A 26,735-nucleotide genomic window follows, 5' to 3' on the forward strand; every position below is an offset into this window, starting at 1 on the left:
GGGGGGGGGGGGGGGGGGGGAGGATGATAAAGGGACCATCCATAACCCAGCTCACATTTAATGCCAAAAACCATTAGTCCAAAATGCTAATTTTTTTTTTAATATGAAACAATTTTAACAGAGGGGGTAGGAAGCCCAATCCAAAGGAGTTCTATGGAAAATGCTAATAAATGAGATTAAGCATTAAAAAACAATGAGCCAATAAACCAAAACACGAATAGACCTGTGCTATAGATGTGAAGCATTCCAACAATGGAAAGAGATCTTTGTCCGAGTTCGAAAGTTGCTGCCATTTGGCAATTAATGGTGGCATGAGAACATCAAGATAAGCAGGCTGCAAACACAACAAATAAAGTGAAATCATTCTTGATGTACTGCATGCAGAATATCAAAATTATTGTACACAACGAGCTGCTGAGATACAAATGCATCAAAAGAAAAGGAGATGATAGGGTGAAACCATATGTTACCTGGTTTAGCTCCGCTCCAACAGCATCTGCTAAGGTTCCAATGGCATCATACACTATCCGTTGATTCCGTCTCTGCATAACACATATAAGCAAGTCAAATACATACAAGTTCAACAGAAGATAGTTTCCAACCCAGAAAGAAATAGAGCTTAAAATGTCAGCAGCACAAGTCTCTTTTTCTATCTAATCATTCAAAGAGGAAAGCATGAAGATAGTTAGGTTACCTGGTACTTTCCAAAGGCACATACTAAGTGCTGTAATATATTTTCCAAATGTGGCGCCAACTCCTCTGCAGCTTCCTGCAAGTTACTAAACCCCAATCATGAACTATATACAGAATAATCCATTAGCAGGTGTAATGAAGTTTCAATAAAAGAACCTCCTCCAGCGTTGCAAAAGCAGAACAAGCTGCTTCTTGCACCCTCTTGTTGTTGTCCAGTAATCTTCGTAGAAGTCCCATGAGAACTTTATCAAATTGTTCGTAGCCTTTCTGATTCTCAATGCCCTAAGATGGGAGAAAAAGTCAAATATGATACACATCGAACTCTTGCTTCGTAAACGTCCCATGAGAACATTATCAAACTGTTCAAATCCTCATGGACCCTAAAAACTCCACAGCACCACAAGTTTTCTCAAAGCACTCTAAATATTTCAATTTCCGTCCCAAAAATATCGAGTTTTCTATCTTCGGCATGGAATAATCAAACCACAGGATTAATATTACCAAATAATTTAGAAAAAATAAGTATAGTATCCTTTACAAAATTTAAAAAGTATTGAAAAATAAATAAATAAACACCCAGAAACACATACCTGCACGATAAACTTGCTGAAACGAGAAAGTGTCCAACAAGATATACTCCTTATTAGAGGAAATTTATCGTCTAAAAGAGGAATAAGAAATGTGACAATCTGCAATACAACACAACTTATTATTGAATATACCACTTTCTAGGACAACTGGAAAGCACATGAGCAACATCAAATTATCAGAAATCACAACCTGCCAATTACAGGAGGAAATGGAACTATTGAAAACAACGAGCGTAACCGTTTAAAAACCTTCAATGAGAATATTATGGGAACTGTAAGTCATGAACATTGGCTGATTAAAATATATCACCTGTGGAAGATGAGGATAAAGTCCATTGATGCAACCTTCAGCTATGGCACCAAGAGCCAATACAGCAGCTTCCCTTTCTTTCCAGGCTTCATCACCTTTTGCGGATAAATTGACCTAATAGGGGAATCTCAGAAAAGTTCATAAATCTGAATAAAATATCTAACAAGAAAGAAATCGAGACTACGAAGAATTCATGGGCACAGTATATCAAACCCAATAAATCTATAGTGCTTACAACTCCCTTAGACCAAGTATTTTAACCGATTCATTGAAGTGAGATAAAGGCCGATATTAGTGATAAATGTCATTTAATGAGTATACACATCAAACCATAGCTTCGGTAAATAAGCAAAAGCCTAAAACTCATTTCAGTGATTAAACTGCTAAGCAAAGGCAGTTTGGGACAAGCATACCACAAAACAAAACAATACGAGGGGAAAGAAATAAACAAAAGGACACATAATTGAGAGAGGGGAAATAGAAGATAAGGTTCACAATGGATAGCCTGACCGACTGATGGATCGAAAGAAAATATACACAAAAATAGTGAAAAGGAAATATTCCACACCAGAGGTTCTGCTTTCTTTGCCTGATTATTTGCCTACCTCAACAATGGGCATCAATATAGGAAGAATTTCATCCCCAAACACATTTGAGAGAATATCAAGAGCTGCAGCACTGCATTTGCGCAAGTTCCATATATTCACAATGTCATCATCCTGAATTATGCAAAGAAGTTGATATTAGAGGAGGAAAACTTAACTTCCTAATCCAACAAAGGAAAGTAAGACATACAAGAAGACTTTATCTGTTGATTGGAAACCATAAGAACAAAATAAGAAAAATATTAAAACAACGTACATCATCTTCTGCATTATCTGATCCATGTAACCTTGACGAATGGAACCGGGGTTTTAGATCCTGCAGTGCATAAATTCAGGCAAAATAATAATGAAGATGGCGCCAGTAATTGTAGATAGCACGGGAATTCATCAAAAAGGCCATCAAGGTAATGAAACACTGGTATTTTCCAGTAAAGACCTCCAAAATTAACAATGAAAGAGAGAAATCGTACCTGCTCCCGGTCTGGAAGAGATCCTTCTTCCTGCAAAAGCGAGTAGATGGAAGACACATCATGAACCATAAAATTGGCAATCATGCATACACAAATAAACAAATTTAAGTATGACAATTCACCTCAGCCTCAAGAAGTGATTCATCGTCATCAGCATAAACCATATTTGACAATAGTGCCTACAGAAGTTGAAACATGCACGTAAAAAGTATTACAAACATCTCAACAGCAAGGTATTGAAAGGAAGAAAATATTTTTCTGAGCATGTGCCATACTGGAATTAAATGTGGCAAGAACTCTCTTAAGTTCTCGGGAGGTAATTGGGCATCACAATATGCAGACCTGCCAAGCATAGCTTAAAATGAAACAGATCTAACAAAGAAAATAACCAACACAAATGAGAATAGACGGGGGTGGCTTTCAAAAGGAGTCATCATCCAACAGAAGTCTCAAAGGCCAAGGATGGAAGAAACATGAGTATTCATCAGGTTCATGATTTACCATGAATTACAATAGGGAGAAGAAAAAACGAAGTAGCAACCCTCTAATGATATAAAATTACAAAAAAGGGAAAGATTCCAGCTAAAAATATTGCAATGAGGAGGAATTCTAGTACAAAAAGAAAATGAAATGTGAGAAAAGAAATATTTACATAGATAAGAGACAATTATATTTAGAAATAAAAACAGGTGTTAAAGATGGGAGAGAAGAATAAAAGGCTACTGCTACAATCATCCATAATCAAAAGAATAGGCAAAGTACAAAGCTCTTGGGTGGTGGACATCCAAAGAGACGCCAAAAAGATTCATCTTCTTAATTTTCAAAAACTATGGAATAAACCCTTTCATGGACTAGCTGCTCTTAACAACTTCAACCAAAAACTATAGGAAAAGTATGACACATTGGGGTATCTCCCTTGAAACTTTGGGATTTCAAGACTCATTTGCTTGTGGGACTCTAGTTAGGCTCTGCAGAACCACACATCCAGTTTCTACCATCCTGAAACCTCATGGACGTGTGGAATCCAAGGAGCACCAGGTCGTGTCCCCTCCACATCCTCAATCTAAGTGCAGCCTCCTAAACTGAAGGTTCCACCCTTTTTCATGCCCGTTTTAACAATCTAATAACCAAATTTCCTTGGATAACAATTTCCCTTAAAAACAAGCGCCACTCACTAAAAGGGGGAACATTGTGAGTTTAAAGTATTTCAACGAAATCCCCGGAGATCTTCAGCAAAAATGAACTAAATGTAAAGAGAATCCAACTCTTTTCCATCTTTCCACACAAAACATATTATGAGGATTAAGAGAAAATGAAAGGTAACAACTTTGAACGTGTCTTTCATATCTTAAGCAAAACCACCAAACAATGTACTGAATTTTCGAGTATCAAACGGTCTAATCAAAACCATGCAAGGCATACCATGGATATGAATGCTTTTTGAGCATGGTAATATCTTAAAAACCAAAATTCTTGATCTCGTTGATAATGTAGGAAATGTGCAAGTAGCTTGAGAATCAGTTTCATATAAACTCTAAGCCAAAATTTTCATGTTATTCAAGGATATGATCAAAATAAGAAGCAACCTCAGACACAAAATTAAAGCTGTATGAACAGGTATTAAACTATACCAGGCAAGACACAGAGGTACATAGTTAACAAAGTGACAATTACCAAAATTCACATGCTTCAAGTGAAACTTCCTCATCAGCATCTTTATTGACTTGCAACATGTATTCGATTACATTTCGCAGGTGCGGCTGCAGATTCACATGATAAACAGTTTTTCATAAATAATGCAGCAATAAAAGACATCAATGTAGTTTAAAGAACGGAAAAATAGTCGTCTAAAAAAGGAGGAATTAGACAGAATCCAGCTCATATTTTCAGTCCAAGGAACAAAAGGCAGGAAGTGATTAAAATACGGTACATAATTCAAACAAGGAACAAAGAGGAACCAACCTCCAAGAAAGTTGGGCGTACTTCAATAAGCTGTACAAATGCTTGACAAACCTGCTCGACATAGACACAAAGAAAGGAGAAGGATGTAAACCTAACAATATTATTACTGCTACAACATACTTCATAATCTGAAAACAACTTTAAAGCCCACAGTAATAGATGTCAAACAGATAATTTATTGCAGCATCCTAGGGCTGCATTGACTTTCTTCTATAAGAAACCAAAGGATTTAATTAACAAACAAAACAGATCAGACAAAACACCATGATTAAGCAGGAAGCAGCTATAATAAAATATACTCCAGACACACAGAATGAAGCACTAACCAGCTTTCGCACTTCTGACGTAGGGTCATTAGCAAGAACAAATAAACCTTGAAGATACTGATCCATGGATACATATAGAGCCTACAATCATATATATTGTAACAACCAGTGTCAACATAAGGATCGGAACAAGGTTCAAAATAAGTAAAATAACAAAATATCTCACATAATTATTACTTACAGTGGGCATCAGCATAATGTATTGATTCACAGAACTCAATGAAAGCTTTCTCAACGTAGCATGCGGAGACTGAAAGAACTGTTCAAAGAATATCCGAGCACAAGAATCAGGAAACAGAGTTCTAACTGGTAAAAAAATAAACTGAACGATTTAACAGCTACGGATAGACAATGCTTCAATGCCAATTGAATCAATGGTAAGGAAACTATGAATAGAAAAATAGAGATATACGAGAAGGTACAAGATGACCATACCTGAAATAATCTAGGAAGAAATATGTTGATTGGGCGTTCAGACAATCCAGGTACATCCGAATCAAGCACTTGAGGTATATCTTCACAAATCTAAGCCATAAATTACAAAAAAGAAATATAATTGTCAAACCTTGGTAACACTCACCTTATCAAATTGCTGCCACATAAACTCAATATAAGGCTATGTCGCTGATCTTCATTAAAAGAGGTTGCATAAAAGATTGAAATCTTGAATGCCAATTGAACTTATTGAACTGTCCTAGTATACCCGATTTTAGCATGAACCAAAAGATCAAAGTGTACTCTGAAACAAATTAATTCAATTTACAAACAAAACCAACCTTCCACAAGGAACAGTCTTATCTAAACATTGAACTTCACCATACTCGTATAGGGTAAAGAATGAACAATCATGTGACAAAATTTTAGTCATTGAAATTATACCTCTAAAAAATAGACAAGGTAAGATTTTAGGATAAAGAATAAACCTTGGACAAAGCATCCATAGCACCTTCCATGTGATTCTGGTCTGAACTGTCTAAGCATTTTACAAGTGCTTGCAGCAACTCAGGCCACCCCAATACTCCCCCTAGTTGAACAACAACACTGATGATGGTCCCGACCGTAGACCTGATATGTCTGTCAGCAGCTCCCATACACGGCAACAATTCAGATTTAATATACTGCTGAAAGACAGGAGACATCGACTTGTATGCATTTCTAAGGTTGTTTTTCAGAAACAAGCCTGCAGCTTGTCGAACCTCGACTGATTTACCCTGCAGAAAGTTCCAATCTATCAACCCAATTTCTGAATTCCAAAACAAGAATTTTATAAATCACAGGCTAAATCTACAAGCAACAATGATATTCTAAAACCAACACAGAGCTTCAAATTCTTTTCAATTTTATTGCGTGTGGCTACATGTATAGCAGAGAGCAGAAGGCACACTAGTTAAAAAGGCTATTGGCGATGAACTGAAGTCAAAAGCAAAGTTCAGCAGATCGGTTGCAACAAATTAAGATAATAGTCCACCACAAAAAAACCCTTTGTCCTCGCGAATCAAGCTTCCACAGAACAAATATGACAATTATCCGTGAAGGGCACACGTTGGGGAGCAAACAAGCATTCCGGACGCATCAAGAGTACAACTCAAAAACTAATTAACCAATTTTAATCCCAACTCTACAATCTCAAACCCAGAAGTCACGAGAAGCCATTGGTCCAATCCAGTCAACCCCATCAACAACCGTTAAGCGAATTGCAAAAACATATAAACAAAAGCGCAAAAGAAGATAGAACAAGAAGAACCTCAGCGCGTGCAAGAATAAAAACGAGGTAATTATTGAAGTCAGGAAACTGCGAGTATTGCTGAAGTTGCTGCCAAATCTGGGACTTATCAGCATTCGATGAAGGGGAAATCTGCTGCTCGAGCAAGCCGCAGATCTCGTTGAACCCATTTTCCTGAGGTTGCCATGACACACTCGCCGCCATATCAATCGATTAAAACAAAAATAAAACAAACCCAATAGAGAACCAAAGCTGGAAATCAATGAGACGTATAAAGATTAATAAATCAAAAGGGTTTAACGTGGCGTAGGCGGAGAGGCGCCGAAGCTTGCTTGAATTGAAAAATCAAGAGGAATGATGAAAGGGTTTTGGGAAGCGGCCGATGAGGGAAGAGAGCGAGCAAGCTATATAGGTGGGTCGGGTTACGATATCAGGCGCGAGTGCCAGTGTCGTCAAAATGATTGGAGACGACGAGAATTGGACGATTCCGCTGTCTTTTAACTTTAACACATTGGACCTTTTAACGTTTTCTTTGGTAAATTGAAGAACACTTTTGTATTCTTCTTCCAATGTTTTGCTCCCAATTTGGTTTGATCTCTTTTTAAATTCTCTCTCGAACAAATAAATGTTCGAGATGTCGGATAATTTTACAAATAATGTGACGATGGTTTAGTCGGAACTGATACGATGATATTAAATATCGAGGAATAGGACGTGACAGTGGATTACCTAAAAAGATAAAAAGTGTTAAAACGTCGTGGTTTGTGTCAAATACATTCTTGTATTTGTTCAGCTCGAGCTTAATTCAATTAGTTAAACACATGTATCGTCGATCAAGAGATCAGAAGTGTTCAAACTTTAGTTATCTAACATACACACGTGTCAAACCAAAAAAATTAAACTTAAGTTGGTCGAGTCCAAAATTCAGTGAAGTGTTAGAAATCCATGATTTCACGCTTTGATACTCCCGGTAACGACTTAACCTTTGGAGAAGAACTGCTACTTAAAAAAGAGTTTGGTTTTAAAGGACAATAAATAATAATATCTTAAAGTAACATTCAGAATCCCGTACCCAAAAAACACGCATTTTCCAATCATGCCCTTTGTAAACTTCTATTCAATTTGTAATAAATGTGCGTGTTCTTTATAGGATCCCCAATGTCATTTCACGACCTTACTTTTTTTTTGAGGTACGACACTTTTCCTATTGAGAGATGTCAATCGTTGCTGTTATGCTACTGGTCACTTTTAATTTAATAAGAGTTAATCAAATTAAACATCTTTAAGATATATATAGGTATATGCTCGTTGAGACTAAATCGAGACATTATTTACAATGAGTAGAAATTTTGACATGGTCGGTGCAAATTTGACACCGTTGGCGTTTGCTACATTCATGTTTTGTTAGTTAAGCGAGATTCGAGGTGAGAGATTCTAAATTTTGTGACATCTCACTTCGTGTGTGTATGATTTAACTAATTGAGCGGAGCGTAATTAGTGAATGATGCATATAACGATGAGACAGAGGGTATGGAGTACGAGACAATTTGAAGTAAAGTCTATGTTTGATAATTAACTTTCAATAATATTTTTATACATTTAATTAGAAAATTTTGACTGGATCTACATTGGTGTATATTATATTTAAAACTGATTTTAATAAAATACCCTATAATTTTATATTTGGTCTTAAAAAAATAATTTTAAACTAAAAAAAAAAAAAAGCTAAATAATACCCTTAAATTTTTAAAGGGTTTCAAAAAGTGATTGAGGAGAATGAGAAGCAACAGGGCGAGACCAAAGTTAAGGTACAACGCCCTCTATGGAACGTCAGCTTTCTCAAAATTTGAAAGAAATTGAGAAACATGGAGGAGAACGATCACAGAAAACCTCTAAAAAGGATTTCTAAAGTTTCATGATCTTGAAAAGTTGGATAAGGAGGTTCGAGATATGCCTTTCACAAATGAGATCATGAGGGAAGATTTTTCTCAAACTTCCAAGTTCTAATAAGCCTTATGATATAAACACATTCAGACTGAAATCCAAGTCAAAACTCGGGTTGAAACTGACTCTAAGGTCGACCCTCAATTAAGGTCAAGGTTGATCCTAGATTAAGGTTGAGATGACCCTAGGTTTAAGCGAACAGATTGAAATCAATCACAATCTCACTTATATTTTGGAAATACTGAACAATCGAACTTATCTAGCAAGTACTAAAGAAAAAAAAAGACTTGTTGGAGACCTTACCAAGTAAAACGAGTACTCAATTCCAAAAATCAAAGAAGAAAGTGAATTTTGGTAAGAATCAATCAAAGAAAAGGCGAAAAGACAAAGAAAAAAATAGGATCAGTTGAATACGCAATTTTTCGAATTATCACACATTTTTTTTTACAAACCATAACGAGTACTATTTTACCAACTCCAGCCCCTCCTAGGAGACAATTCCGTGTTCCCCAAGGCACCCTCTTTCAAGAGGATTCGTGGCATGTCAAGCCCTGGTAAGATTCTTCGCTTTGCATCGAATTAAACCACATGCTCCACCGCACATCGAGGAAAAACATAAGGCTTCTTCAATCTACAACAACATTATAAAATTATAAAATTTATGTACATCGTTAATATTCAACCGGGAATAGAAGCATCGCCCAATATGAACCAATTTAACTACAAACTTAGCATTATCTAAGTTTCTTAAACTTGAAAAGAAGTGGAAAGTAGAAAGTAAAAGGGACTTTTCATCAGAATTGGAAGGAATGATTGGGATAAAGTACAAGATTTTTCCCTCGACTACTTCACTAAATAAAAGCCACTAAGCTTTTCCAGAATCATGTCCACTTAAATTAGCAAGAAGAAAAAGAGAAAGCCACCAGACCCCAATCAGTCTCTATAAGAATGGGTTAGGTCCTATCAGTCAGTGAAAGCAAGAAAAACAAAAGACTTTGTTTTAATACTCACCTCTGGACTGCCGCCGTCCGTACAAAAGAATCTACATTGATTCACCCTTCTTTCGGTGGGTGAGTGAGGAACAACCAAGCATCCATGAGGGTGGCAGTGGCACAACTCGTTTTAGACAAATAGGTGGGACTGTCAAACAGAGCCTTAGCTCTCTCTCTCTTTTTCCTTGCAAAGGCTGCCATTGAAGCTGTAGAAGGTTGAGATGTTGCATAATGACTGTTAGCTGGGTTGGGAGTGACCTGCAGCTTGAAAAGGCTTCATTTATTATTCCTGTGAGGGAAATTACAACGGGAAAGAGAGAGAAAGCGTAACAGCCCAATCCCATCGCTAGCAGATATTGTCTTTTTTCGACGTTCTCTTTCGAGCTTCCCCTCAAGGTTTTTAAAACAACATCTGCTATGGAGAAGTTTACATATCTTTATAAAATCGATGTGGGATCTCACAATCCACCCCATTCAAGGCTCAGTGTCCTTGTTGACATTGGTTCCCTTCTCCAATTGATGTGGGACCCCCCAAATCCACCCCGTTCGGGGTCCAATGTTCTTGTTAGCACACCGCCTTGTGTCCACCCCCCTTCGAAACTCAGCCTCCTCCCCTGGCACATCGACTGGTGTCTGGTTCTGATACCATTTGTAACAGCTCAAGCTCACTACTAGTAGATATTGTTCTATTTAGGCTTTTCCTTCAAAAATTTTAAAACGCGTCTGCTGAGTAAAAGTTTTCATACCCTTATAAATAAGTTGTTTTTGTTCAACGTGGGATCTTGATAAGGAAGAGCCAGGGAAAACAGTAAACAAAAGGCAGTAATATGTTTGATGTGACGCAAGTAGGAATAGGAGACTGTAAAAATCTGTACCTCCATTTTTCCTTTCAATAGAGGGGGCTGCTGCTTTCATAGCTCTGAGCTTCAAAGTGTTATTTACCTGCAGATTGCTATCCTCTCTCTTGCCTTTTTCTCTGTAGATAAGCACTTTATTGAATTGTAGTAAGTGATGTGATGTTTCTTGTTCAATTGGTTTACTTCGGAATGATTTTACTTTAACATGCTATAAACGAAATCAACACATACTTTAGACACGTTTACAGATCAAATAAGACACCTGAAAATATGAGAATTTTGGAAAAAAGTCATAGTTTAAGAGGGAGGCCAGACTACTTATGCACCATCCCAGATGACAGTGTGATTTATAATAGCCATAAAAGAACATAAAAACTTGAGCAGAGATGATAATGACGAAAAAGAAAAACAAAGGGAAAAGAAAAGATAATAGCACAATTGATGTGGAGCCGATTCCATTACATAATAATTGTGAGATCTCATGTCGGTTGAGGATGAGAATAAAACATTCTTTATAAGGGTGTAGAAATTTCTCACTAGCAAACGCATTTTAAAGAACTTAAGGAAAAATTTCAAAGAGGATAACATCCGAAAAATTAGGCCCACATGGGAAGGGTGTTTTATCACAAATCATGCTACTCAGCTTTGGTCTAAAGGAAAAAAACTCCCATAAGCAACAAAATCTTCAGCAGATCAACTTTCTCAGATATGAAGGAAGTACTTTAATCATATCAACCTTGCAAGAACTGGTTTCAAAACCAGCAGATTCTACGTACGGATGTTGATTAATGAGAAGTAAGTAAGTCAATTTTTGGCTTCGCTTCAGAGCCTGTTTGTTTTATCAGTGAAAACAAGTCCAGCAGACAGATACAGAAACACAAGCAAAAGCCCAACATCAACAGTTTTCAGCAGCAAGCAAAAGCCACAGAACTTGATTGTATTTTGGAATGGTTTAGCATATAAAAAATGGGTTCAAATATCTTCCCTGTTCCAAAAGGAATCAAAGAGCTCGATGACCCACGTACATACAGCACCGGAAATCTATAAGAACACCGTAATAGCTGTTAGGAAACGACTCTACACATTAGTATCACATTGTTTATTTTGAGCATAAATGGTTTCGCTTTTAGTTTCTCCAAAAGATCTCATACTAAAGATCTCATACCAATTGTCTCTTACTTACATACTCATGATTTTATTCCGACGAGTTAGTACTCCAAGTTACATAAAGAAGAACCACACTTTCCCAAAAGTTCGAAATGGAACTAAATTTTCTCAGTTCAGAACCATCGTCCAATCTGTAACTTTGAGTTTTCTGGCCCATAACACTGAATCACTCTCCTTTTTCTAAGGCCAGGACCAACAGAAGATCACCGTATAATTTGTCCTGTTCGAACTCCGAGAATCTCGTAGAATGATTTGTACTTCTATCGTCAGGGTACAATTCCCGATACCCTTCCTCCACAGCCTTCCAACACATGCTATTGAAAGTTCAAGACCTAGTCGCCTCCTTCTCACTCAATACCATAGAAATCTATAAGGACCTATATTACATCTAGATTCCCATTCTAGCAGCAAAGAAGCTTCCCTAAGATAGATTTAGAACATGCGATTAGTAGTTCCACTAATTCAATAATTTAGAAATAAAAGCAAACTTTCTTGGCACTTTTTCTCAGTGATAAGATGTACGTAACCGGAGGAAGCAATTATTAGATGAACACGACTCTCTACGATGGTATGATATTGTCCACTTTAAACATAAGTTCTCTTAGCTTTACTTTGAACTTTCCCAAAAATCCTAATACCAATGAAGAGAGTATTTCGGCACCAATGATACATTATCCAATATACTTGCAAACGAATACATAAAAGAAAGCCCTAGAAAGATGCAAACCAAAGTCACCTGAGATCGGCATTTCGGCACCAATGAGAATACAACAGGACGACTCTGTGGCGGCTAGGGCATCGAACGTACGGAAGGATTGCAGTACGGAAAAATTCTACATCTGCAGAATAGCAGCGACGACGGCCGTCGCCACTAGGCGGATGCCGCCGATTTATCCATAAGGTCGCCCGTCGGAGTGGCTTTTTAAATATATATTTTTTTTATAGAGATATTGTCGCCAAGTTTAAGTTTCTCTAAATAAAAATTAATTAATCAATTTAAACTTCCATTTTCTTTTTGTCATAAAAAAAAATTTTAATTTATAAGTTAAATTAATAAAAATAGCCATAAAACTTTATTAATATCCTTCCATTTAAAAATAAGAAAATAAAAATATTTTTCCTATTAGTACCATATTTAAAAAATATTTATAAAAAATTAAAAAATATATATTGTCCACTCTAAACATAAGCTCTAGTGGTTTTGCTTTGAGCTTTTCGAAAAACTCATGCCAATAGAGATGTATTATTTTACTTATAAATTGATGTTCAATCTCTAAATTAGTTAATATGGGACTTTCATCATCCAACAACATTAACGATATATTTGAATAACTTTATAAATTATTGTTTTTTTTTTATAATAAAATTACGTGTAAACCAATCTAAACTAAGATTTGTCGTTACTCCTAATTCTATTTTCTTACTTACCAAATCTCATTCACTATTTGTCAGTTTCCATTAGAGCCCCGTCAAAGAAAAACTCTCTTCTTAATGAGAAAATCTGGACCGTACATCACGAAGACCAAAACATCCCCTTGCCGGATATGCGATGGAGATCAGACAATAAAAAGAGCTCACCGGAACTTATTCTATGAACGGCATACCATAACATTCCTTGATTTTGCATATCAACGAAGGCCAGCCTCACGCTTCTGCAGAAAATCAGTTCGACTATGGCAGCCACCCTCTCCGTCCGGCCTAACACCCCTGCCGCCGGTTCACCGTTCTCCCGACCGCCCTTCCGACGATCCGGCTCAACATTTCACGGTAGAACTGTTTCCTGGACCGGTGGTGTCCCTCCTCTCTGCCGTGAATATGCTAGGACGCTGCTGCTGCCGGTTCAGGCGAGCTCGCGCGCTGACGACTCGGCGCCGTCTGAGATGTCCCTCGAGAACGCGCTTAAGCTTCTTGGAGTCTCCGAAGGAGCCTCCTTCGATGAAATACTCCGCGCCAAGAATTCCATTCTTGCTACTTGCGGCGACGACAAGGGGATTGCTCAGGTGATGTATTGATCGTGGTTTGAGTGCCAGTTTTGTCTTGATTTTGGAAATTTCAATACCTGTTCTCATGCGTTGATGTCAATTTGGTTGTTTTGTGACTCAATTTTGATAGTTTCTGTATTTCTTACTTCGATCAGTGGAACCTAATAGTCTAGTATCAGTATGTTACGTAATAAATTCTCTTAGAGTTTGAATTAATTAACCAAAGTCTATCATATTGAACGCCATGCAAATATAGAAACAATTTCAACTTCTCCCCTCAAAAGTAAAAAGGGAGAAACCGGGGATTCAACCTCCTTTTAGTTAAAAATATGATTATATTTGGTTTTTCATTGCCTACTGTTCTGCCAAATGTCATTTATCACTTCTATAGCACAAGTCATTGTACTTGTCATTCCATTTAGCTGTTTTGTTAATAATCCATTAGGAAGGAGATTTATTTGTCATTTGGAGAAAATCCTCTGCCTGGTTGCTAAAGCACGATATTGGATATCCTGCACTTTTCATGGATGATTGGGCAAAATTGTTACATTCCCTGGGTGAACGTTTTATATTTCTCAAAGGTTCTAATACTGACAGGTTTTTTATTTGTTACAAATGATTTCATGTGTTTTATATTTTATTTGGAAGGTTTTCTAAATGAAGAACTAAGGACTATGCATCGATTCCATTCTGTCACTCGTTACATTTTTTATCCACTATAGCCTATATGGTAGGAAAGCCATAAACATCTCCTTGTTGCTATGCCAAATGTGTTTCAGGTTGAAGCTGCGTATGACATACTGCTGATGCAGAGCTTAACTCGGCGTCGAGCTGGGAAAGTTGAGAACAGTCGCATCCGGTATGCTGATGTGAAACCAGTAAATTCTCCTGGTGTAGGCTCAATGTCTCAGTGGCTGCGGAACGTGCCTGTTTCTGTAGAAACACCATCTACTGGTGACTTGGGCATACAAGCTGGTGTATATGGGGCATTAGCAGTCTTGACATATGTAAATGGAGCTGCTTCATCTTCTTCACTGCCTTATGCAGGTGCTGATGTTCCTGGACTGATCTTGGCTGGTAGCTTTGGAGCCTCCCTGTACTTTATGACCAAAAAGAACGTAAAATTAGGTAAGGAGTTTCACAAAGAAGGTTTACAATATATTGCTTATAAGTACTAGAAGAGTTTGATTATCATGAACTTGAGAATTCTCCACTGCAACCCATTATGATTAATGTTTTAGGGAAGTCCAAAGACCGGCTGAAGAACCATACTATTTATCTTTGAAGTTATATATAGCCTGCAAGAATCGTGGCTAAAAAAGTGAATGTAACTTGATTCTTTTTAAACATAATTTGAAATATGGGAGGATCTTTTAGATTTATTGCTATTTCGAAATCAAGTTACCATGTTCTATTGATTGGCTTATTGGTTATCTGAAGTTTTTTTTTTTCAGTGTAGACCTGAATAATCGAGCAAATTAGCTTTCTTGGTTGTGTGAAAGTTACATACAGAGGTCTCTTCTAATAATGATTCCGTTATTAATTCTGTAATCTATGTCTAAAAAGATCTTTAATATGTTAATTAAGTTTAAGAACGCTGAAAGCACTTTTCACACCTCAAGAACAATAATGCTTAATTTTACGAGACAGAATTGTTATTGTTATTAATTGGAGCCCAAGCTTTCAGAATTTCATAAGTTGAAACTCTTAATCGTTGAAGAACATATTTGACGTTAATTTTTTCCCTCTCATTGCAGGAAAGGCGACGGCGATAACACTAGGTGGCCTTGTGGCTGGTGCGGTAGTCGGTTCTGCAGTTGAGAGTTGGCTGCAGGTTGACATTGTTCCTTTCCTTGGTATACACTCTCCTGCTACTGTAGTAAGCGAATTCCTAATTTTATCCCAATTCTTGGTCTCTTTATACCTTAGATAGTGCTAATAATATATTGTAACTGCCCCTTCATTGTAGGAGTTGTAATTATTCATTTGCTCTATCACATGTTAGCTTTTTAAGGCTGTGTGCTTTTGGATGCACAAAAGTTCAATGAATTGTTGGGAATGACTTGTGTTTATAGTGAAGAACATAATAATCATCATATGTTCTCCATGTTGGATATGATTGTTCAAAATGTCCATTTGTCACAATTTCACTATATTGTTCTCATCTTCTTATATTCTCAACTTGTAGATTTTATAGGCTTCACAGGTCATTACTATAAGCCCATGGCAATTAAGCCTTCTTGGTTCGATATGGAGTTCATGATTTAGAACAGAAAAGAGAAAATGAAGTATGGCCAGAAGGTCGTGAAATTCAGTCATGCTATCCCTACTGTTCTTCCAGGTTTCTATTCAATTGCAATCACTTGGGATATACAATGGAACTGTTTAAGAGTCGATATCTTCTTGCTTAAGAATGGTCCCCCCGCCCCAAATGCCCCCCTGTAGTGCTTTGTTGAAAGGTTCATGTCAGGTGGCAAGGACTTGCCAATGACTTCTTGAGATCCTTGAGCTCCTTCTGTATTGTAGAATAGCTTCTTGAGATACCCCAGCTTTCTCAGCTTGCAGGGCCTTACAGAGGGAGGATAATTATAAAAGACATCCACAGAAAAAAAAAAAAAAAAAGAGGGAGAGAGAAGAGAGAATTTAAAGCTTTGACGGCCACGTGAACACCATCTGTCTTTTTGCTAGATTCAGATTCTGTTTTCACGTGTGTCCCACCATAATAATGGAAAAAAACACATACATGAAGACAAAGCTTTGCAACTGCCATTGATGGTACCTGATCAAAAGACAACACACTGTTATGAATGTGCTTTCTGCATTTCTCCAGATAGAGAAGACCAATTGATTACTGGAAAGCTGAAAAAGGTTGAAATAGAGCTGTTGACCAAATTTAGGTCCCAAGCTTCTTTGTTTTTTCAGGAACATTGAAGCTACTTACAATAATTGCCCACTTAGAATCCAAATCTACATTTTTAGCCTCTTGCCAATAGTGTAGAAAGTCAATAACATGACCTTGTCTGCAACAAAATTGTGGGAATGAAAGCCTGAAACAAAATCTTAACAATTTTCTAGGATGGAATGTTGGAAGGAAAATAAAAACCTATGTCTCAGCGAGCTGCTTCGACTAGGTATAATTTACAGAATTCAGGAAAAAAGAATACCCCTTTTTAGTCCCTCCCTCCTATCATCTGCCAACATTTTCTTCTGATTGGGAGCCCTCGATATAGTTCATATTTTCGGGTTTATTGGCATTCTCGCTGTTTGTCACGAGGTCGTTGTACATTTTTTGGGAAGCCTTGGCAAACTCTGATAAGGATTCAAAGACTGCAGAAAACCCTGTTTGGATTCCATTTAATGTGATGCTTTGTGCTTCTTGAATGCAGTTATGGTGCTTTTCCTTCTCCAAGTCTAGCTTCTTTCTGAACATGTCCAGCTGATCTTTCTTCTCTGTCAAGTATTCGTTCTCATTTTCGACTTCCAACTCTGATTTCGTCTCGGTAAAGTTGAATTCCAAGAACTTGTTCTCTGTTTTTTGGAATGACAGAATCTTTCGATCGAGTTCCTTCACCATACTTTCAACTCTTCTCTTTTGCTGCTGCTCTTCCATCTGCTTATCTGATAGAGCCTTCATATCCTTTGAAAAACTTTTCAATGAAAAGGATACTGCTTTATCTGGTAACTTTTGCATGGAAGATAGCCAATCACGGCAGGTTGAAAGCAATGGAGGTCCGTGCAGCCCATAAGGTACAGACGAAGCCCGACTTCGAGAATAGAATTCGACCTCAGGCATTACAAACTTGGTCAGCCATCCATGGAGAGCTTCAATGTAAGCCCTTTGTGATTCAACATATTTTGAAAAACATGAACGCCAGTTTAGAAGCTCAGCCCCAAGCTGAAGTGTTGCAAGACGATGAGATTCGTTACAGAATTTCAGATAAGAATGGCAGGAATAAGTCTTCACTTCAAGAATAATCTTTTTTTGGGTTTCATGAACCTCCAACATGATTTTCCATGTTCTTGTTAAGCTGCAAAACCATTTGGAAAGAAAAACATGTGACAAACTGGCAACATTGCCTACATTATTCACATCAGAAATGCAGATATCTTCCAAGTTTTACCCTTTTAATAGCTCAATGATCTGAGGTTGTAGCTCGTCATCTCTGAGTTTCTCTATTCTTGTTGAGATAGACTCGGCACTCCGAATGGCCACCAAGATCCTGGCATATAAATCTTTTACTGCAACTCGAGTTTTATCGATTGTGACTCCATTACTCCCTTCAATGTCCTGGTTTCTTAGTCGTGAACATCTTTTCTCGTACAGTTTGCGCATACTGTCCCCAGCCTGAATGTAAGAATAGGAACACAACCCAACAACCATTAGGAAGAATAAGAAATTTGTTAGTCGAAAATCTACTAACCCTTTCTAAAAATCCATAACAGTAGTTTCTTTGCTAACAGAGGATAAATCTACAGTGAAGCAGGAAGCTACCAAGTCAGGAAGGATCAAAGATTTATTTTGTTTACATCTCTAAACAATGCTAATGAGGTTGAGCAATCAACACGAGAACGAGCCAGGCTCGAATCACTTCTCGGGTAACTAAAGCAGCATAAGATTACGAGGATAAAGAAAGCTAAGACACCCTTTTTCTTTCTGCAAAACTAATAAGGCTTAGGATAAAGAAAGCTAAGATCTCAGACAATCAAAGAGGTTGCCAGGAGAAATGCTATTGCAATGGAATAGCCTATCTATGGTTCATTTTCTTCCGTCCAAAATCTTTGATCAAGTTGAAGTGATAATTAACCAAGTGAAGGCAAAATCTACATGATCATCAAATTTAGCTGGATTGAGATTATCAAACCAGAATGTTTTTACTGTGTTGTAATGATCTTTTCAAAAGAGAAACGGCTCGAGGATCGTACTTCACCTTAACCTCTTCGTAGAGTTTTTTCTCCCAAGCATATAACCGTCCAAGAGTTGATGAATGGCTTCCCGAGTCCATTACGCCATAATCATCAAATAGTTCATTCTTAAACTCTGTCCATGACGAAGAACTCTTCGAACTGGATGCTACTAGACTCTTACATGATGAAGGTTTGACCGTAGCAGCCCGGTGCCAAGTTATCGCTTGGATGAGTTTTGTCGAGTTCTCTGCAGAAAAATGAGTTAGTTAAGTTAGCTAACTAGAGATTGATATCAGCTCCAATGATTTCAATGAAGCTTGCAAGAAAAAAGCAAACTTGAGTGCTTAAATAGTGAATGGCCCACCTTTGATCTCCTCTAAACCAGACTGGAGCTGAATTTTGTTGGCCTCTAACATCCTAGAAACATCAATTCCGGAATCATAAGCCCTAATGAAATAGTCCTCAATGTCCTGCAAAGCTTCCAAAAGTTCCCTTCCTTCCACTGGTGTGTCAATGACTGTTAGCCCTTTCTGCTTCAACTTACCCTCTTCTTTAACCATTTCAACTCCATTCCTTGGCTCTTTAAGAACACCAACATTTTCCTCTTCAACAACAGCCACAACTCTCTGCCTTTGCTCTTCCTTTTCTTCCTCTGCCTCTTCCAGCTCTGGAATGCCTTCTTCCTCCCTCACCATCCTGAGATCGTCCTCCGAGCTTTGTCGATACTCGGCGGCGGCAGCGACGACATCAGTCCTCATACTGTCAAATGGATTGAAAAAATCCCATGCAAACTCCCTCTGAGGAGATGGCATTGGTGGTGGCATTTGCATGTAGAAATATGAAGGGACCTGTTCTATCCTCTCCTCAACTAGCTCTTCTTCTTCTTCTTCTTCTTCTTCTTCTCCTTCATCCATGGAGGACTCTGCAGAGGTTGAAGAAGAGGAAGCACATGAAGGGCAGGCAGCTATGGCTTCATGGGCGGAATCAGAAGGTGTTTGCTGAAGAAACATTGGATTGTTTACCACTTTTTCTGAAGGGGGAGGAGAAGAAGAAGAACATGGAGGAGGGAATGTGATGAGAAAAGGGGAAGGAGAAGAATGGCGAGCTACAAAGAGCTTAATGGCAGCTGAAACAGCATATAAAGCTTGACAATATTTACAATGAGCCTCTGCTAGAGCATACCTTCTCTCAACAGCTAACTTTAGTTGCCGTTTTCTTTCTCTACAGATGGTAACAACTTCTTCTTCTTCCTCTAACTTTGAGGCAACACAACCCATCTCTTCTTCTTCTTCTTCCTTTACTGATATTCTTTACTGATATAAAGAGGAAGATGTTTGCTTCAGAAACATAAAGTGTAGAAATGCAGCCTTTTGAGAAAAATCCGATCGACCCATTTCATGTTCCTGCAACTAAAATGGTGGGATTGCTTCAAAAACAAAAACAAACCAAGAACAATGAGGCTTTTGAAGAAGGTTCTTCCTAAATGCTAGATGATGAAGTGTAAGTTAGAAGGAGGCAAGAAAAACCTCTGGTTTAGCTGTTTTTTAGACTCGATAGAGATTAGGAAAGAAACCCTCTTCTCTTTTGGGGCTAAGAACTTGTAGAGAGAGAGAGAGAGAGAGAGAGAGAGAAACATAGGCGAGGAAGAAGGTAGGGGCTCGAGAAAGAGAGAGAGGGAAGTGTTGTGTAAAATTTTGTACTCCATTTGTTAGCGTGTTAATGTTAAAACAGTTTGAAATAGGAAAAAGTTCAGAGCTTGGTTTACCTGGTTTTTACACATTACCCACTTTTCATTACTTTATTTTCCATTGATTAATGTCTCTCTCCCTCTCTCTCTCTCTCTCTCTCTGAGAGAGAGAGAGAGAGAGAGAGAGAGAGAGAGATTTTGTTGGGTTGAAAGGTTGATTTGTGTTGTTCTTTGTAACTCAAACACAACATTACACAATAAGCTCTTGGGGTTTTGGTTTGGAGAATCCAGAAAGTCACAAACTGTCACTCTCTTTATAGCTTACAGACAACTCTTGTCTCCTTACACAAGAACTCTCTACTTTTTCCTTCTCTTTTTTTTTTTTTTTCACCCTTTTAGGTTTAAATGTTTGATAATTAATCTAAGATGGCCTATGATCGATCCTTTATACTTCATTTATTGAGTTTGAGCTATGTTTAAATTGACATTTTTTTTTGTTTATTATAATTATGTTGTAAGCTTTAATGATGGGTCTATATATTTTTTAATTATCTTTCATGACTTTTTTTATTTTTATTTTCGATGAGTCTTTTTCTAGTATGATACATTTTAAGAAGTTGTTACCCATTTAAGTTATTATTTATATTGATGGGAGGCGTGTTAATTGGCCCAATGAGCGATGTTTTAGCACTATGTAATAATAGGGGCATACAAGAGATACACTCCTTGAATAAGAACACGGGTAGATGAGTAATAATCTTGGTATGATCCATGGTGGAAGAATTCTAGTACTCTTGTGGTCTAATTTTTTTTTTTTTAAGTCTAAAAATATTATTAAAACTTTTGAAAATTTATAGAAGGTTTGAAGGGAAGGGTAAGATTTAAAAGTTTTTTAAAAAATTTATTAATTTAGCTTTATCATAATTATTAATTTTTTAAATAAAATTTTATTTGATCTCTAAATTTTTTAAAATTCACATAAAATTAAAATTTTAAATATTTTTTATAAAATAAATTTACCATTTTTTTTAATTAAAAAAAAAAACCCAATTTGGTTTGAACTTAACCCACACCAAATTCAACGTAAGTTTAGAGGTTGAATCCATCCAATCCAATGTAACCCAGAGAGAGAAGGGTTGTGAGTTGGTAGTGGGCAGTGAGAAGTGTGCCATTTCTTTTACTTTGGGGATGGAAAATGGATATGGAAATGACAATTAAAACAGGACAACCATACACTCCCTTTCTCACATAGGGACCTTCCCCCTTTTCTGTCTGCTTTTAAGTGTTTATTATACCCTCTCTCTCTCTCTCTTCTGACACTCTCTCTCCTCTTTCTCTCTCCTCCCTGTTCACTACTACAATACTCTATTCAAAATTCCCACACATTTACATACATACCCACCACAACCAACCATTCATACACAAGAACTGGAAATATAGCTTCAAAGAGACATATTCGAGACCTGTATCGTTCTTCAAAGAGACATATTCGAGACCTGTATCGACACACACTTGTCAAGCGAGTGTATAGGAAGATGTTTCAGGATAATCTACAAGAAAGTCGAGGGAGGACGTGACAATCAATCAATCATTCATTCTATTGAATAAGAAAGTGCAGATGTTATGGCAGATTAGGCAGCAGTTCAGTAAACCACCAAAACTGAATCTCCATAGTCATCATACATACAATTTACAAGACCTAAGCAGTGAGCAAATGGGTAAAAAATAGGGAAAAAAAAATCATGGGAATGGTATGAAATATGCCATGGAATTAGCTACAATCTTCTTGAGTTAACAGTTACAGTGTATGGTAAAAAAGATTGATATATGCCTGGCTCCACTTTTTATCTCTGTTGGAAGCTAACCTGGTATTCACATGAGTTGATATATATAGCCCTGTAATCAGGCCATGCTGTTGTCTGATGGCGTGGTGCAAGGGGCCAATGAGTTTGGACGTAAGTTAACTCCGCCCCCTCGTATGGATATGCTTCCACATTTTGTAGAGCTACCTCGGCTCACGAGGTTTGAGTCGAGAAACACAACAACCACTGTAATGTCATCGTGGAAATGTCGCCGTACGCCACGGTCGATCTTCTTCAAGTCGGAGTATCTCATTTCTCTCTTCTTTGCTGCCTCTAGCAGTGCTGCTTTCACTAGCCTCCTTGCACTTCCCTGCAATGAGATTAGTCTTTCTTCTCATCACTTTTGAAAACTTTTCTCTCTTGGAAAGATATTGATTTTAAAACTTTCAATACAATATATGAAGCTATAAAGAAATCTAGAATTACTATAGCTACTTAAGGTTGCTCTTAGTCAACAAGAAGCATGCTGCAAGAACGACGAGATGTAAAATGTGGTTTAGGACTCGATCTAACCTACGTTATTCAAAACACAAGATATGACAGCAGATCGTCGATCTAAGCTACTTAAGGTTGCTCGGATCATGTAGAAGTTAACTTGCCTGTTTGTGATCAAAGAAAGACCAAAAAGAAATAAAACATGCGGAATAGAAACTATGTAACAGGTCAAGCCCACCGCTAGCAGATATTGTTTGTTTTGGCCCGTTACATATCGCTAACAGCCTCACGGTTTCAAAACGCGTCTGTTAGGGAGAGGTTTCCACACCCTTATAAGGTATGTTTCGTTCTCCTCTCCAACTGTGTGGGATCTCACAATCCACCCCGAGTGTATTCCCTTCTGATTTTAGCTGGGAGAGAAATCTTACACTACGTGGATGATTTTGGACAATATCCACAGCTTCCTGGTTGCTAAGGTGTTCCCAGAGCCCATCTGAAGCAAATATAATAAATTGATCCTGTGGCTGTAACTGAAGCACCGAAATAGATGGTTCGGCACTCAGTATCGGCTTTGTGATCGGTTCACGAAGGCGAAACTTGGCATAAAGAGGCTCTCGGTTGAATTCAGCTTTCTTCAAATAGACATCGCCGATCGATCGAGAAACCTAGGAAAGAAAAGTTGTTTTGTGCTTAGTTAAAACACATAATTCAGCCACATGAAAAGAAAAACTACAAGCATAATCGATATCGATGCATCGAATAACTAACCTGTATAAGACCCTTCACGCGCCATACATTATGCTTCAAAACTACAATCTGGGGGTCATCGGGATGCAGAGCACGTAGCTCGTGCCGAACAGACTCTATAGATGCATTATGCTCGGCCGACAACTGAACGGACAAAACTTCCCCTGTTGCTTTCACGACTCGCCCTAAAACAGCTCGTGAATCGCCAAGGTTAGCAATGTAAAGGGTTCCACCACAAATTACACCAACAAGGCAGCAAGATCCAACAGCTGCAATTTGTGGCCTCATCGACCATTGTTTCGAAACTTGAGCAACGACCCCGTCTTCTGTAGCTTGAAAGGCCTTTCTTATGACATCCACGGACATGGATTGTTGCTCTGAAGTAAACCCTGAAAATTAGGGAACAAACCATAAGGACTTTGGAGTATCTTAGTTTCCAAGCTTTATGGAAATTAGATTACAAGCTTATATATCAAATGCTTTTAAATTCTTGACCAAATATAGAAGTAGAAAAGGAAAAGAATATTCGCGTCTTAACTTCTAACATTAAACCTTGATCAAGCCACACCAACTCACTTTTCCAACCTTGTGAGATCCCACGTCGGTTGGGAAGGAGAACGAAGCATTCTTTATAAGGGTGTGGAAACCTCGTTTTAAAATCCATGAGAGGAAGCCCGGAAGGGAAAGTGCAAAGAGGACAATATTTGCTAACGTGGGCTTGGGCCATTACAAATGGTATCAGAGCCAGACACTGGGCGATGTGCCAACAAGGATGCAGCGCCCCGAAGGGGGGTGGATTGTGAGATCCCACGTCGGTTGGGGAGGAGAACAAAACACTCTTTATAAGGGTGTGGAAACCTCTCCCCAGTAGATGCGTTTTAAAAACATTGAGGGGAAGCCCGGAAGGGAAAGCCCAAAGAGAACAATATATGCTAGCGGTGAGCTTGGGCCGTTACAAATGATATCAGAGACAGAAACTGGGCGATGTGTCAGCAAGGACGATGGGCCCTGAAGGGGGATGGATTGTGAGATCCCACATCGATTGGGGAGGAGAATGAAGCATTGTTTATAAGGGTGTGGAAACCTCTCCCTAGCATCCACGTTTTAAAAACTTTGAGGGGAAGCCCGGAAGGGAAAGCCCAAATAGAACAATATCTACTAGCGGTAGACTTGGGCGGTTAAAACCACCTTATTTGAGATGGGAATCATTTTTTTGGAAACTATGAACCAGTGAAAGCACTATGAGCATAGTATTCTTCAGTTTTTCAAACCAAAACCCAACGGTATTGAATCAGAGTTCCACCTTTCATCCCTTTCTAGATGCACAATCCACTTGCAAACCAACTCACATCAACTCATTGAGAAATCAAGCATATGGGAAATGAATTATTGGACAAAAAAGATATTCAAGATCAAAGAAGTTTCAGTGCCTTACTTTTAAGATGCTGGAAAAGGTGATCGTTAACATAGCGCGACGTCTCGGGCCCTCCATGCCCATCATACACTCCAACAAAGGTACCATATGGTCCCGACTCGTGCAAGCTCAAATTGCCTGACTCTATCTGGCTTTGATCTTCAAGTAAATTGTTAGCTTGAACTACAGCCATTGAAAACTCACCATTGGCATGCTGTCCACTATCCTTGTACCATAGGAGACCATCCTGTCGCCCACCAGCATCTGAACCTTTGTGGACATGTCGGTTCGACCTCGGTCGAAAACAAGCTCTCAGAAAGTTCATCAACTCTGAGAACATCCCTCATCTCAACCAAACAACCCTCCAAAATATCCACATCTGGATACAAGGAACAAAAGGAGTTTAGACTCACTAATTCCTATTCCAATTCCTTCTGATATGCTGATGTTTAAACTCACGAACTTATATATGCTACAGAAATAACCAATAAGATTAAGAACAACAAAAACATAAACAAATAGAACATAGATTTCGTCGAACAAAACGAGAGAGACATAGCAAAAAAAGGCAAAACAAACAGTAAATTTCAATTGGGAAAATCTGAAACCGGTTCTGTTTCCCCTTTAACTCAAAACTTATGTAGAATATGGCCGCTAACAGAGGAAAAAGTCAGATTAGGGGGAAGAAATGAGAGGTCAAAGACGATTAATTCTTCAGCAATTTCCTAGTCATTCATTTATCCATCCATCCAGAGAAGTCTACGTCTTCACATTGAAACACAAGGCCTCAGCCACAACAGATTCCAAGTTAACTTTGAACAATTCAACATCCTTATCAGCAAATTCAACAAACCCATATGAAAAAAATCAAAAAGAAAAGGAACCCAGATGAGGAAAATAAAAAACAGAGAGAAAAAAAGGGCTTACAGCAATTAACACGTCAATGGAAGCTCCCATAAATGAACTGGAGATGATCGAATGGGCCTGAAAGCCTTAGATCTGTGGATCCATGGAAATTAGCGATGAAACAGAAGCGGATTTGGTTTGGATTATCAGATATTGAAACGAAAAGGTGTGTATGGAAAAGGAAAGGTTAGGGAAGTGAAAACCCCTCTTTCTTTGTTGCTTTAATTTCTTCCTTTCTTTGTGTTTCTCTCTGTGTGGAAGGCAGACAAGCTCCATAAAAGACCAACAATGGAGAGCTTGACGCCAGCAAAGCAGAGGTCCAGCCATGGGGTCCACGCCGCTACGCTGCAACAGAAAGAGAGAGTCAAAAGGAAGTCGAGACAATACAATACCTAAACGTCGGTATTGCAAAGACTCCATGTTACAATGGTACATTTTTAGTTCAATTTTTTTCCATTTAACCATTAAATTGCAAATTTGTCCTTAATTTAAGGAAATTAGAGTTTAGTCCTTTTAAATTTAAACATTAAAAATAGTTTATATAACGGGTTTTATCAAACGATACTATTAGAGATGTCCACGGAGCGAGGCGGAAACAGGGAAGTCTTCCCCGTCCCCATACCCATCACTTATTTCCTTCGCAAAAAATTTCATTTATTTTTGCTGTGATTGGGGCGAAGATTTTTCGCAAAAAAATCTGGGGAATCAGATTGTTCGGTAACTCTTTCTTGTTTTTTTAAAATAGTTATTTAAAAATTTTCATTTTTCGTTATAATCTTTATTAAAATTTTGTCCATATATTTCATAAACAAACACATCTTAACGTTTTACTAACATAATTTCTAAAAATTCAAAAGTTAATATTACGGACCTCCACTTAGTTTTATCCAAGCTTCATCTTGGTCATGGATAGATCACCTAGGTTCGGGCCCATAAGCAGTGACAATTGCCCCATGAAGACTCGCTTTCGCTCCGGCTCTAGTGGGTTCCCTTAACCAAGCCATTGCCTATGAGTCACCGACTCATTCTTCAACAGGCACGCAGTCAGAGTTCTGGTCTCCTCCCACTGCTTGGAAGCTTACGGTTTCATGTCCTATTATTCTTTTAACAATTAAAAAAAATACAACATATTTTTAGTTTAAATATTATAATTAAAGT

General features: G+C 38.0%; 4 protein-coding genes and 1 long non-coding RNA gene across 9 annotated transcripts in view; 1 reads left to right on the top strand and 4 right to left on the bottom strand.

Moving 5' to 3' along the window:
* Positions 1-7,182, bottom strand: part of LOC111451780 (transportin-1-like) — a 13,053-nt gene extending 5,871 nt beyond the window's left edge. Inside the window, exons 1-18 of the mRNA XM_023092325.1 lie at positions 6,701-7,182; positions 5,880-6,167; positions 5,392-5,481; positions 5,138-5,215; positions 4,957-5,037; positions 4,631-4,681; positions 4,343-4,428; positions 2,944-3,010; positions 2,791-2,847; positions 2,669-2,698; positions 2,455-2,514; positions 2,199-2,312; positions 1,594-1,707; positions 1,284-1,382; positions 850-975; positions 695-769; positions 471-542; positions 224-334 (exon numbers count right to left, since the gene is read on the bottom strand). Of these exons, the coding sequence (XP_022948093.1) occupies positions 224-334; positions 471-542; positions 695-769; positions 850-975; positions 1,284-1,382; positions 1,594-1,707; positions 2,199-2,312; positions 2,455-2,514; positions 2,669-2,698; positions 2,791-2,847; positions 2,944-3,010; positions 4,343-4,428; positions 4,631-4,681; positions 4,957-5,037; positions 5,138-5,215; positions 5,392-5,481; positions 5,880-6,167; positions 6,701-6,883 (1,782 nt within the window). The 5' untranslated portion in view covers positions 6,884-7,182. The remainder of the gene's footprint in view (positions 1-223; positions 335-470; positions 543-694; positions 770-849; positions 976-1,283; positions 1,383-1,593; positions 1,708-2,198; positions 2,313-2,454; positions 2,515-2,668; positions 2,699-2,790; positions 2,848-2,943; positions 3,011-4,342; positions 4,429-4,630; positions 4,682-4,956; positions 5,038-5,137; positions 5,216-5,391; positions 5,482-5,879; positions 6,168-6,700) is intronic.
* A 2,024-nt stretch (positions 7,183-9,206) lies between these two features.
* LOC111451785 lies at positions 9,207-12,287 on the bottom strand. Of its 2 annotated transcripts, none has more exons than XR_002712026.1 (3): positions 10,491-12,287; positions 9,635-9,873; positions 9,207-9,254 (listed from the first exon to the last, which is right to left on the bottom strand). It is a non-coding gene; the product is annotated as an uncharacterized LOC111451785 (long non-coding RNA). The 2 variants fall into 2 exon arrangements; XR_002712025.1 differs by having other exon boundaries at positions 9,635-9,904.
* Positions 12,288-13,177: 890 nt separating this feature from the next.
* Positions 13,178-15,802, top strand: LOC111451784 (protein CHAPERONE-LIKE PROTEIN OF POR1, chloroplastic-like). Its single transcript, XM_023092330.1, has 3 exons — positions 13,178-13,639; positions 14,401-14,749; positions 15,379-15,802. Exons 1-3 carry the CDS (start codon positions 13,313-13,315, stop codon positions 15,552-15,554), a joined length of 852 nt encoding a protein of 283 aa, XP_022948098.1. The 5' UTR covers positions 13,178-13,312; the 3' UTR covers positions 15,555-15,802.
* Positions 15,803-16,310: 508 nt separating this feature from the next.
* On the bottom strand, positions 16,311-20,277 carry LOC111451781 (nitrate regulatory gene2 protein-like). Of its 4 annotated transcripts, XR_002712024.1 has the most exons (6): positions 18,891-20,277; positions 18,550-18,773; positions 17,743-17,966; positions 16,786-17,649; positions 16,563-16,641; positions 16,311-16,400 (listed from the first exon to the last, which is right to left on the bottom strand). XR_002712024.1 is itself a non-coding variant. In XM_023092327.1 (5 exons), the coding sequence occupies exons 1-4, from the start codon at positions 19,801-19,803 to the stop codon at positions 16,809-16,811; spliced, it is 2,202 nt and encodes a 733-aa protein (XP_022948095.1). In that variant the 5' UTR covers positions 19,804-20,277; the 3' UTR covers positions 16,453-16,641; positions 16,786-16,808. The 4 variants fall into 4 exon arrangements, 3 of the variants coding, with proteins under 3 accessions (XP_022948095.1, XP_022948094.1, XP_022948096.1); XM_023092327.1 differs by lacking the exon at positions 16,311-16,400 and having other exon boundaries at positions 16,453-16,641; XM_023092326.1 differs by lacking the exon at positions 16,311-16,400 and having other exon boundaries at positions 16,453-17,649; positions 18,891-19,935; positions 20,053-20,276.
* Positions 20,278-21,783: 1,506 nt separating this feature from the next.
* Positions 21,784-25,902, bottom strand: LOC111451782 (probable protein phosphatase 2C 60). The gene is made up of 5 exons (XM_023092329.1): positions 25,599-25,902; positions 24,693-25,050; positions 23,279-23,646; positions 22,939-23,175; positions 21,784-22,385 (listed from the first exon to the last, which is right to left on the bottom strand). Exons 2-5 carry the CDS (start codon positions 25,009-25,011, stop codon positions 22,116-22,118), a joined length of 1,194 nt encoding a protein of 397 aa, XP_022948097.1. The 5' UTR covers positions 25,012-25,050; positions 25,599-25,902; the 3' UTR covers positions 21,784-22,115.
* Positions 25,903-26,735: the final 833 nt, after the last annotated feature.

The sequence above is a fragment of the Cucurbita moschata genome, unplaced genomic scaffold (genome assembly GCF_002738365.1).
Source record: "Cucurbita moschata cultivar Rifu unplaced genomic scaffold, Cmos_1.0 Cmo_Scf00013, whole genome shotgun sequence".
Classification (NCBI taxonomy): domain Eukaryota; kingdom Viridiplantae; phylum Streptophyta; class Magnoliopsida; order Cucurbitales; family Cucurbitaceae; genus Cucurbita; species Cucurbita moschata.

Bases quoted from the DNA above. Each gene is read 5' to 3' on its own strand.
- LOC111451784 (XM_023092330.1), top strand. From the start codon at position 13,313: ATGGCAGCCACCCTCTCCGTCCGGCCTAACACCCCTGCCGCCGGTTCA. The intron at 13,640-14,400 runs GTGATGTATTGA...AATGTGTTTCAG, and splicing joins ACGACAAGGGGATTGCTCAG to GTTGAAGCTGCGTATGACAT. The intron at 14,750-15,378 runs GTAAGGAGTTTC...CTCTCATTGCAG, and splicing joins CAAAAAGAACGTAAAATTAG to GAAAGGCGACGGCGATAACA.
- LOC111451781 (XM_023092327.1), bottom strand. From the start codon at position 19,803: ATGGGTTGTGTTGCCTCAAAGTTAGAGGAAGAAGAAGAAGTTGTTACC. The intron at 18,774-18,890 runs GTGGGCCATTCA...ATTTTTCTGCAG, and splicing joins TGGTTTAGAGGAGATCAAAG to AGAACTCGACAAAACTCATC. The intron at 17,967-18,549 runs GTGAAGTACGAT...TCTTACATTCAG, and splicing joins AACTCTACGAAGAGGTTAAG to GCTGGGGACAGTATGCGCAA.
- LOC111451782 (XM_023092329.1), bottom strand. From the start codon at position 25,011: ATGTTCTCAGAGTTGATGAACTTTCTGAGAGCTTGTTTTCGACCGAGG. The intron at 23,176-23,278 runs GTTAGTTATTCG...TTTCTTTCCTAG, and splicing joins GCGTGAAGGGTCTTATACAG to GTTTCTCGATCGATCGGCGA. The intron at 22,386-22,938 runs GTAAGATTTCTC...ATCTCATTGCAG, and splicing joins TCCAAAATCATCCACGTAGT to GGAAGTGCAAGGAGGCTAGT.